Genomic DNA, 12,535 nt, shown 5'->3' with positions numbered 1-12,535 from the left:
GAATCCCCATTTTTAGTAGTTGGGATCGTCACTCCAGACACAGAAGGGTCCACTACATCCTCTGTGCTTTTAGGGCTTTTATTTGGACCAGTGGTGGAACCACGATTTGTAGATCCTGTAACCATACCAGGTCTTTGACACTTATTCCTGATACTCCTCCAGACTTGGAAGTGGCTGCAGACCTTTTTGTGACAGCTGAAACCCCTGAACTTAACCCTGGTCCTCCAGTCGTTGCAAGGTCACTTGAAACACCATCTGCAAAATGCTCAGATAATAACTTGTCCAGTGGTTTCAGACTGGACCACAATATTACTAGCCTCAGTCCATTTTCAGGCTCTCAGCACAGCCGTACCAATAAGCATTGCATACAGATTTAGCAAGGGCTAACTTGACTGTAATAATGTCCTGAGACAAGTTATTGTATCTTAACCCTTTGAAAGTCTATTGTTACCTTAAGACAACAATATTCAATGCAACACTATTGAAAATACAATAAATTGTATCACAGAAAGTTATTTTAACATGTTAACAGTCAAGTTAAACTTTGCTATATGTGTGCCGTGAAATAATAATTAAAAAAAAAAGTAGGATCACCATTTCTAGTAGTTGGGATGGGCACTCCAGGAACAGAAGGACTCACTGCACCAGCTGTGCGTTTCGAGCTTCTATTTGCACCAATGGTGGTACCAACATTTGTAGATCTTGTTACCTCTCCAGATACTAAAGTTCTAGTTGTAACTCCTGATCCTGGAAGACCACTTACCCCAGGAGGAGTTTTTAAGCTTACAGTTGGAAAAGTAGACATACCACTTGAAGATGCCGTTGTCTGTCCGGGTATTGGAGACCCACTAGTCATTCCTGTTTCTGGAAGACCACTTGTTCCAGCTTTTAAGCTTACACTCGGAGCAGTAGACACACCATTTGAAGATCCAATTGTCTGTCCAGGTGGTGAAGGACCACTGGTTCTTGATGTTTTTAAGCTTACACTTGGATTAGTAGAAGCAGCGTTTGAAGATGCTGTTGTCCCATCACGCCCTGAAGCAGCAGTTGCCCCAGATTGAGTGCTTAATCGCACATTAGCACCAGTTGAGGACGCGCTATTAGGAGGCGATCCTGTGCTCATTCCAGGTTTCTGAGTGTCTCCTGAGATGGATAAGGTCGTTATTTCAGACCTAGAAATCATTCCTGAACCTGTGCTGGCAGCCACATTAGTTGGGAGATCTGAAGAAGACACATGAGATAAAATTGAATAAAACTACATCTATTTGCAGAAGACTATGCATATGCTGCTTTGTACACTGTTAGCCAGCATTTGTTTCCAGACTCTACTGCATCTTATTGATGTACAGAAGAATTGTAAGCTTGTTTTCTGGACTTAATGAGAATTGAAGACGTTGTTGCAGCACTTTCAGAAATTTGTGTTGATGGTAGTATTTTAGCTTGTTACTTCCAAGTAAGTTCCTTCTATATCCCTTTATGGCAAGGCAGGCAATTCTATGGTTATGCCTTTTGAAGATTTGGGGTTAGCTAGCGCCATTGTGATGTATTAGAACACCTTAGACCCTCTACCATGATCAGATTGACATGACCAGACTAAACTGAGGTCAGGAGTCCTAGGAATACTTTGGTCTTCAGATTTAATCTCTTTCTGTAAGAGGATTCCTAGATCACAGTCCTCAAAGTCGTGTCCGAATGGTGGCAGACGTGAAGCACCAGAAGAACTGGAGTAAGATGATCCCAGAACCAGGAGATGTAGCCCGTAGTCAGGAGCAGGAGCCAAACCGGCATCCGGAGTTGGGAGTCAAAACCAGGAGATGAATCAGAAACAGATGAAACCAGGGAAGAAGCAGATTATGAAGTAATGGATGTAGCCGGGAGCAAGAACCAATCAGGATGAGAAACTAGAGACCTAGGATAGAACCAGACTCCAATCCAGGAGACAGATCAATGATAAAGAGCAGTTCCATCACAAGGTTAGAACTGAGAGTTGTTAGAAGTCAGTAATAGAAAATCATATAGGAAATAGCACGACCCAAAACAAAAGTGTTAGTAACTCAGAAACACAATACGGAGTGTACATGCGAAACACCAAGCAACAGACAACAATGCCTCAGCAAAGCCTAGCGTTAGGATAACCCGGCACATGAAATAAATCTCAGCTGAACCCACCAATTTGTATGGCGGATAGGCATCCAATGTGAATGGGAGTGTTCTCACTCTCCCATAAAGGCAGCTATTAGGAAAAAAAGAGTTGGCCATGGTTGAATTACACCATGTCTGATCCTTTTGTTCTCAGCTGCCTGGGTCCACTACCAATCAGGTAGTCGCCAGGCCCCTGCACACATGCACTATGCTTCATTCCCAGCCCAGTGGCCTGGCTTGGTATCACATGCCATTCACTTCAGTTGGAACTTTGCCTGTAAATCGGAGCCTGGCCATGGCAGTGGGAACAGAGAGGTCTGCTTCCTGCACAAATCAGCTCATTGGAGAAGTGCACTGGCCTGTTCAATACATGATTAGTGTGGATCCTGTGCGGCGGATCCCACTCATCTACTATTGATGGCGTTAGCGCCTCAGCCTGGAGACCAGCTGATCAGTGGGAGACCTGTGCAACACACCGCCATTGATTTACAACTTATGGCCTGTCCTAAGAATAGACCATCAATAGACTACAACTGAACAGCTCCTTTAAACAGTCATGTACAGTAGATGCACTGTGGCCTGATGGACATCTCATAACTCATAAGTCTTTCGAGAGCAACCCTGCAGATGCTGCTAACAATGTACACTCGTCAGTTTTTTTGAATCTACTTGGATGCTATCCAAACACTATTAGGACAAGGATAACCCTGTACCCCTTTAGATCCTCCCATGATAATATCTCCTCCCCAATGTCCACACATTAACATCAGCCATAGTAACTCTCATACATTATCCTCGGCAAAGCACTGTGCGTAGATTACTCAAGTCATAACGGTCATCCATAAAGGAGCCCAAGGCATTTGAGCATAGGGCATCACACAACAGCTTCAATTATAATGGTACCCATATCAATGTTCATGGCTAGGTAGCATCCACGCATGAACCCTCTCTAGTACCCATACGGCCACTGACACAGGAGAAACGTGCAAGGATGGCTGGACCCAGCTTCAGTTAGCCTGTTTCTAACCTACTAGCACAGCCTAAACAGTGATTAAAGGGGTCGTCTGAGTTGTAAGCTCTCGGGACAACCCCTTCCCCATGCAGTAAAATAACAAATAGAGAGAGGGATGTCCTCACCTCTTCCCTTTCTGCTGTGTCCTGCGCCAGTGCTCCGGCCTACGCTTCGGTCTCTGTTTACAACTATTGTCCCACCTGATTTATAGGATGTCACAGGGGCTGCAGCCAATAACAGAGCTCAGCAATTGATTGTTATTTTACTGCATGGGGAAGGGGTGATCCCGAGATCTTACAACTTGGATAAGCCCTTTAACGATCACATATAATGAAACAACAGAAGATGTAGAATCACCATTTTTAGTAGTTGGGATGGTCACTCCAGATACAGAAGGGCCCCCTTTACCTGCTGTGGTCTTCAGGCTTCCATTTGAACCACTGATGGAACCACCATTTGTAGATCCTGTAACCATACCAGGACTCTGAGAGCCACTTATTCCTGATACTCCTCCAGACTTGGTAGTGGCTGCAGAGCCTGTTATGGCAGCTATGGAGAGAGAAGAGAAGTTGTGCCGGGCCCGAAGCCATAGAGATAACTGAGACTGTAGACTACTTGGTGTACCCATGATTTCCCTCCCTGTTGCGCCACCTTGTGAAGTCGTACTGAATATCCTGCTGGCTTGGATTGTTTGCTTGTTTGGCCTGTAAATAAGTTTATTTAAGTAAAGTGGCACTACCAACCGTTCCCGGCCTTATTATTTCAAACTACTCCGTGAGTGTGGACCAGTTCTTTCATCGCCCAGATTCACCACAGAGGAAGGAACAGTGGCGTCATCCGTGACAACCCAAAGCCCAGGTAAATTGCACTGTTGGTTCAGTGTTTGTAGGCTTCCCCTCAGCGACGTGAATGGGTCCTGAGCTACCCTCATGGTGGCAGATGATAGATCCCCGTGACAAGGCCCAAACTCTACCCCGCTGTCTCCTAGGCTGAGGGCCCGCTTCTCGGATGCTGCAATCGCACATTTGGATCAGCTTAGGATACGCTATTTAAAGGCGAACCTGAGTTCACTCCAGTTTTCCGAGTGTCTCCTGATCTGGACTATGTAATTATTTCAGACCTAGAAATCATTGCTGAACCTGTGCTGGCAGCCACATTAGTTGGAAGATAAATTGTATTAAACTACACCTATGTGTAGAAGACTATACATATGCTGACTGCTACACTGTTAGCCAGCATTTGTTACCAGACTCTACCGCACCTTCTCGATGCACAGAAGAACTGTATGGTTATGTTTATTGGACTTAATGAAAGTAGAAGATGTTGTTGCAGATCTATTTGGGATTTGTGTTGATGGTAGCATTTTAGTTTGTTAGTTCCAAGAAAGCTACTTCTAGTCTCCTTTATGTAAAGGCAGTTATATGGTTTTGCCTTCAGAATATTTGGGGTTAGTAAGTGCCATTGTGACTGATTAGCACACCTCAGACCCTCTACCATGATGAGATTAACCATCACCAGACTAAACTGAGGTCAGGAGTCTAAGGAATCCTTCGGTCTTCACATTCAATCTCTTCTGTTAGAGGATTCCCAAGTCACAGTCCTCAGAGGAGTCTCCGAATGGTGGCAGACATGAGAAGAACTGAAGTAGCAGGACAGGAACTGTAGACGAATGATACCAGACCCAGATGTAGCCTGTAGTCAAAAGCAGGAGCCAAACCAGAAAGTGAAGAGTCAATACCAGGAGAATCAGGAGCAGATGAAACCAGGGAAGAACCAGATTATGAATCAATAGATGTAGGCAGCAGTGTGAGCCAGTCAGCATAAGAAACCAGAAGTCCAGGAGGGAACCGGAGTCCAAACCAAGAGACATATGAGGTCCAGATGACAGATAAAGGGCAGTACCATTACTGAGATAGAACCGTTGTTAGAAGTCAGTACCAGAACTCCATAGAGGAAATACCAGGTTCCAAAACAAGTGTTAGTGATTACAGCTCAGGACCACAATAAGGAGTATATATAAGTAGAATATAGAAACACAGTATAGAGTCCAGTGAAACTAAAAAAACACAGTTTAACAGACAACAATGCTTCAGGAAATTCCAGCATTAAGGCACCCAGGCACATGAGATGCATTTTGGCTACACCCACCAATTTTGTTGCGATGGGCTGACCATCCAATGAGATTGGGGGTGTTCTGACCCCACCCTGATGACAGGTATCAGGAGAGAAGATTTGGTATATAGGGGAGATAAGCTGCCTCCAGAAGTTTCTATCTATAGTTTACTTCTCTCTGCCCACTGAGCATACATGCATCCTTGGACGAACGCAGTGTGAACGTGTATGGAGGGAGTCAGGAGGAATTGCTGTCCGATAGCTACAGCATCTAAAGTGTAGGGACAGCTTTAGTTTAGGGTTAAATATGCCAACATTTGCTTGGATTCAAACAGGACTACTTATTAATGGGGCTGTAATAATGGCCGATTAGACATCAGTGAGGGTCTGCTGCTCAGACCCCCACTGATCAGCTGTTCACCAAGCTGAAATGAATATAGGTCTGTGGTGACTGATCCTCTGGGAATGGGGAGCAGCTATCATTGTGGTAATTAAAGGAGATATCCGGGTTCCAATAAATAATGTTTCGATAGCAGCCAAGTGGATTGAAAAAACTAATGCAAATTATATTAGTCACATCTGTCATGTTACCCCTCGTTGGACCTTGAAGAGCTGTGAGATGTCCATGAGTGTCCACAGACAGAGGGAGCAAGCCACAGTGCATCTACTTTACATGATTGTTTAAAGGAGTTGTCCAGTTGTAGACTATTGATGACCTACGTTTAGGACAAACCATTAATAGTAGATCAGTTGCAGTCCACTGCTTGAGTCTATCGGTGATCACCATGCACTAAGCTGATTTCTGTAGGAAGCAGACAACATCGTTCCCATTGCAGTGCCCAGGCTTGGTATAACTGGCCATTTCACTTCAATGGGAAGTTTAACTGTAATACCAAGCCTGGCCATTGCAGCGGGAACGGAGATATCTGCTTCCTGCAGAAATCAGCTCAGTCCACAAGCGCTCTGGCCTGTTGAATAGCTGATTGGTGCTGATCCTGGGCGGCGTACCAACACTGATCTAATATTGATGATCTATCTTTTGCATAGGCCATCAATTGTTTATAACTGGACAACCCCTTTAAACAGTCGCATACAATAGAAGCACTGCAGCCCTCTCCCTCTGTCTGTGGACACTAATACATCTCACTTACAACTCTTGAAAGTCTATTGAGGGGGGAAACTGCAGATATGGCTAACAATGAGCGCTAATAAGCAATCTACTTGGGTGCTATTAGACCTTGTTAACCCTTTTAATTCAGTGGTAAAATAGCTGCTCCCCAGCTAGTGACTGTGCTGATGTTATCCACATCCCCAGTCAATAAGTGTCAGTCACCATGTCCACACATTCATTCAGCCGTGGTTGCTCTGATACATCATCCTCAGCCAAAGCAGTGTGTATAAATGACCCAAGTCGTAACGGTCATTCATATAGAAGCCCCGAGCATATGGCATCACCCGACAGCCCTAACCATAACGGTGCCCGTACCGATGCCCAAAGCCAGAGAACAACTGTGACATGTGACCACGACATGTGAAAGCCTGATTACATATAGCCGATGGGCTGCTATAGCATCCAGAGGCTTAAAGATGGCCTCCGGCTCTGCCATCTACAATGGCTGATTCATACCGCATGGGGAACAATGTAAAAAAATCAATATAAAAATGTTGCCAGAATTTCAGATTTTGTTAAACTCGCCTCTGGAAAAAACGGAATAAAAAGTGATCAAAATGTTCTATCTTCCCAAAAATGGGATAAATGAAGACTAGAGCTCATCCTGGAAGAAATAACCCCCATAGAGAGCAAAATAAAGATGTTTGGCTCTCGGAATGCGGCCACACAAAAACAAATCTTTAAAAAAAATGGTTTTAGTGTAGAAACATAGCAAAACAAAAAAAACTGCATGAATTTGGTATTGCTGGAATCGTGCCGCCCCGCGAACAATAATATCACTGCATTTAATCTGCTGAACGCTGCGAAAACTGAATAAAATAAGACAATGGGGGAATTTCTATTTCCAGTTTCCCTCCCACACTGAGGGGCGCAGGGTCACTTCGCTACATGTCTACCCCTGTATAAGAGAAGATGTAGAATCACCATTTCCAGTCGGCGGGTTGGTCACTGCGGCTGGCGTACCATCGCTTGCCATGCTGGGTGTGCTCCGCACATTCTCCGTTCTGGAGGTACTGGGGCTACTAGTTGTATTGGCCTCCGAGCTGTCAATTGGTCTTATAGATCTGGCTGGCATTCTTGGACAATATGGATAAGGGTGGAAAGCTTTGCGCCCGGGTTTATCAGCTGGCTGTGTAGTTGTAGTAGGTGGAGCTGCAAGGAAAGAGTGACAGTATTAAGGAAAGCAGATATAACATCCAGAAGAAAAGGGACAGCGCTACATTGTTCTAATGAACTTAGAAACAACAAGGTCCTTTACTGGGTACTGCGCCATCCTGTATGATGGGGGCACCGGGCCTCTCACAGGCACTGCGCCATCCTGTATGATGGGGGCACCGGGCCTCTCACAGGTACTACGCCATCCTATATGATGGAGGCACCTGGACTTTACTGGGTACTGCGCCATCCTATATGATGGAGGCACCTGGACTTTACTGGGTACTGCGCCATCCTGTATGATGGGGGCACCGGGTCTCTCACAGGTACTGCGCCATCCTGTATGATGGGGGCATCGGGCCTCTCACAGGTACTACGCTGCGGAATAAGTTGGCGCTATACAAATAAAGATTATTATTATATGATGGAGGCACCTGGACTTTACTGGGTACTGCGCCATCCTATATGATGGAGGCACCTGGACTTTACTGGGTACTGCGCCATCCTGTATGATGGGGGCACCGGGCCTCTCACAGGTACTACGCCATCCTATATGATGGAGGCACCTGGACTTTACTGGGTACTGCGCCATCCTGTATGATGGGGCACCTGGACTTTACTGGGTACTGTGCCATCCTGTATGATGGGGGCGCCTGGACTTTACTGGGTACTGTGCCATCCTGTATGATGGGGGCGCCTGGACTTTACTGGGTACTGCGCCATCCTGTATGCTGGGGGCGCCTGGACTTTACTGGGTACTGCACCACACTGTATGATGGGGGTGCCTGGACTTTACTGGGTACTGCGCCATCCTGTATGATGGGGGCACCTGGACCTCACTGGGTACTGCGCCATCCTGCATGATGGGGGCACCTATCCTTTACCAGGCACTACACCATCCTTTATGATGGGGGCACCTAGATGATAGGCTATATTTTAGCCCCTTTATGTCTATTAGCATACAGCTATGATTTTAGTTCAGCTGAATTCTCTATTACATTGTGAGATTCACTTCCTGTCTCATTAAAGTTTGAGGCCACTGATCTGCTCTTCCTCCATGCTTTATACTGCAGCTCTGCTTATTTATACTGTCTAATCTGTATAAGGCCTCTATCTATCACATGGGTGACAGCGATATTACCGTCATTCAGACGCACCTGGTTTTCTCCCGTTATGCGGCTGTGATAATAATGACAACTGCATAACAGGACAAATCAAACCACTGATTCCAATAGGATTTCAGTGGTTTGGTTTTCACCAGCTTTTTTCTTGTACGTCCGAGAACGGATAGGACCCGCCCGTAGGGAATACCTCCTGCGGGAAAGATGGGGCGGCTCCGGTCTTCCTGCTTTGGCGTGGAGTTTGAAAAGCCAGCGAAGGGGAAGACATTCACCTCGCTCAGACGCAACTACGCTCCGTGCCGCAAGTGTTTTTACACTCATCTGAATCTGTCCTAAAAAGTCTGAGAATAACGGATGTAAATGTGACGCAAATCGTACGGTTTTATCTCAAAAGCACATTGTACACAGATGTAACCGCAGTGAAATCACAGGTGCAATGATCCGTTCATCACTGACCTCCATCACACAGCCTGAGGCCCCTTCACACGAACGTACGTGTATCTGCGTGCGCTGAGTAATTGCAGGATGAACTACGCTTTTTTGCTTGCATCAGTGTATTTTACTGTACTTTTCGCACCCACAAGGCAGGTTCCTTGGCCAGACGCACCAATTGAAATGGTTCCAGATGTGTTCTTTTTCCTGCGCAATTACGCAGTGTTTTACGTTTCTCCTGGAGTATTTTGCGCACATTTGTGCCCCCCCCCCCCTCCATTGACTTCTATAGAGATTTTGGATGCACAAATACGCGGGAAAATAGAGCACGCTGCGTTTTTTTTACACAACCGAAATGCACAAGAAAGCTATGTGCGTATGAACGGACCCGCTGTAATAAATGGGTTCTATACTCTGTGTATTGTGCATTTAAATACGCCCGTGTGAAGGGGGCCGTAATGGCGCATTTACACGATTTCTGTGCGTTGGTATCGCATGGGAGAAGAGCCCATTGTATTGTATAGGTCTATTCACGTATCGCAGCCGTCCTGTTTGTGGGTGATTTTGTTTAAGAATCGCCCATTCTTCTCTATGGGAGCAAAAAAAATAAAAATCAGATCGCACTCGCATGTACACGCAAATATCATGCAGGCATGATGCGATTTTTTGGGGCTCCCATAGGGAATAATGAAGGAACACAATGCATTTTTCTCACAGAACGCATCGCAAGCGCAAAAATATTTCAGCTTTGCAAGTGCAACCTCAGGCGACTTTCACACGGACGTGAAAATCGTGACAAGTGGGTCACATGCAGGAATTTTTTTGTTCTGCATCGCAGTGCCCTCAGAACGCATCACTTATTGCTCTCAATGGTGCAGGAAAGCTCGCCGGATGATCACAACTTCCCAGAAGCGATGGGAGGCCTCACATCCACATCGGGCGGTCACGAGCGCGATGTCATGAAACTTGACACAAAAACGCCTCCTATCACTCCAGTACAGTTGTGATTCTCTGGCGCGACTTTCAATTGGAAATTTCGCATCGCACTCTTGCATGCACGTCGCACGCACTGCGCTTAATTTTCTGCCCCCACTGAAAGCGATAGGTGCGGAGTTCCGAGGGGACGCCTAAAGACAGGACATGCCACCATTTCACATTCAAAAGAATGAGGTTCATATCTGCCTGAGATTTAGGCGTCTCACATCGCAGAAATCCCGTTTTTCACGGCTGTGTGAAAGCGGCCTAAGTGCATTGCGAGACGCATAAATCTCGCACAAATATGGACCCCATTCTTTTGGGTGGGGTCATACACATGAGCGATGTTCTCCTGCATAGCACTGCAATGCGATGCGGGAAACAAATCGCGGCACATTCCATCTTCCTGCGTGCTCTCGCCTCGCAGCGACCATTGTTTCCAATGGAGCAGGTGGCGGCATCGCCGGCCTCATTGAAAGCAATGGGAGGAACTCTGTGATCCTCTACTGCGGCAGTGACAGCTGCGCCGGGATCCCTGCATCTGTAAACGGATGCAAGGCTGTTGTGCTATTAAAATCCCTCACATCCCTGAGGATTTCACATGGTGGGGAGCGCGATATGGGGGCAGGATTACACATCGCACTGGCTTGTGTGAAGTTAGCCTAACTCAAGGGTGGGGAAACAGCATAGTTTGCTGTACTATGCTATTTGTGTAACTCCATTAACTTCTATTGGAGTAACAGAAACCGCATAACAAAGCCTGCTTGACTTCAATAACGGCTACCACTCCCAGCCAACTTGCACATGGGGCTGCGGTTGGTGGCACAACTAGAGATGGGTAGGGGTCTGAGAGGCAGACATGTAATGATGTCACCCTGCGCATCCTATTTACCTACCTGTAGTGGTTGCCATACCGATAACGACCTCAATTTCTCCCAACCTGTTAGAATTCTTGATAACGGCCTGATTAATTGCACTCTGCACTTCTTCAGACGTATGGTTGTCCCTTGGGAATGTCGCCAACAAATAAGCAATGACGGAGCCTTCCCCTTCCCTGTGATAAGAAAGACAAGGCGATCAGAAAAAGTAGGAACATCAAAAATAATCTATTTCTGCGCAGTATTTATACAAGCGGTATCTTCTTTATGACCTTTTTGAGAGTAAGGCTAGGCACACACTTGCGTAATAAAAAACGCTGGTGTTATTGTAGTGGCCAGGAACAACGGGGCCCCTCAGAAGTGCATGCTATATGTAGTCTGTATATTGTCTTCAAATGTGGAATGATTCAGCAAAATACGTATTGTTGTTTGCAGGAATGAAAGGGTTAATGTCTGCAAATGAGCTGTCTCTATCTGGAAATGTATCGTTTTATGTCGTGAGCTTGTGGTCACCTGACCGTGCTACAGAATGTGAGTGAGTGGGAGTTTTTGGGAAGAGTTACTTCTGCAAGGAGTGAGGAGTTTTGCCAGAAGAGCGGGCAGGAGCCGGAGTTGCTTGGACCCCCACAGACACTGAATGTTCTGTGCGTGGAATGATGGAAGAAGCTGAGCTGTACAATGGAAGTTGCCCTGGAACTACTATATCCAGGTGTTCCCTAGAATTCCCTAGTGTTCTCCAGGATAGGAGAAGTGTGCTAAGTGCCACCTTTAGTACTGTATGGCGACTGATTGAGAGTTCACAGAAGTAGAGAAAAGTTATTTACTGGGAGTGGAGTCACGCGGATCCCGAGGACTGTGGGCCCAATATTCATCCTAAGATTTTCCGGTACTGGTGTATCTTGTCGACACGGGAAGTCGTGGGTGTCGACAAGGGTAAGGCTGTTTGACAGCCAGGTGACGCCCCCTGTTCGTGATTTGCCACAATGCTAGGTCTTGGCACTCACCACTCCGGTCCCTGTTCGGTCTCGCATCCTCTGCTCACTACTTCAGCCTTCTCTGCTGCCACTGCCGTTCTCGGCCTCTCAGGTGCTCAGTGCTTGTTCCTGGCGGTCTCCGTACTGCCTTCAGACCTTGGCTTAGCACTCCGGCCTTATCGTTCTGCGCTGCTCCTGTCTACAAGGAGGACCGCGGCCCTGGTAAGAGCTTTGCAGCGGGCGTGGGGGGGGTCATCCTGCGGTGCTCGTAGCGGCTGAATCAGGGGACGCTCTCTGCACGGCGCCGGTAACAGCTTGACAGTGGATGCGCCGACCGGGTCAAAGGGGGGATGAGGTGGAATGCTGTCAGATGGCCGGCAATCTGCTCACAGCATGGGGGATGATTTGTTTCTGGGATGGAGGGTTAGGGTTACTTTCAGTGTAAGGCTTACATTATTTGCTGTAAATGCTTCCATGTTACTGTCACATGCAAGGATTTACAGATAATAATGTAAGCCGTACACTGAAACTAACCCTAACCCTCCATCCCAGCCATAACTCAA

The 12,535-nt window shown here is 46.5% G+C and overlaps 1 protein-coding gene across 1 annotated transcript in view; it reads right to left on the bottom strand.

Annotated features, from left to right (window-relative positions):
• Positions 1-12,535, bottom strand: part of LOC136621986 (mucin-19-like) — a 143,372-nt gene that overhangs the window by 87,099 nt on the left and 43,738 nt on the right. Inside the window, exons 6-7 of the mRNA XM_066597910.1 lie at positions 11,017-11,174; positions 7,362-7,589 (exon numbers count right to left, since the gene is read on the bottom strand). Coding sequence (XP_066454007.1) covers positions 7,362-7,589; positions 11,017-11,174 — 386 coding nt within the window. The remainder of the gene's footprint in view (positions 1-7,361; positions 7,590-11,016; positions 11,175-12,535) is intronic.

This window comes from Eleutherodactylus coqui, chromosome 3, assembly GCF_035609145.1.
Source record: "Eleutherodactylus coqui strain aEleCoq1 chromosome 3, aEleCoq1.hap1, whole genome shotgun sequence".
NCBI classification, from domain to species: Eukaryota; Metazoa; Chordata; class Amphibia; order Anura; family Eleutherodactylidae; genus Eleutherodactylus; species Eleutherodactylus coqui.
Note: the sequence above shows the minus strand (reverse complement) of the source record. Positions and strands in the feature narration are given on the sequence as shown.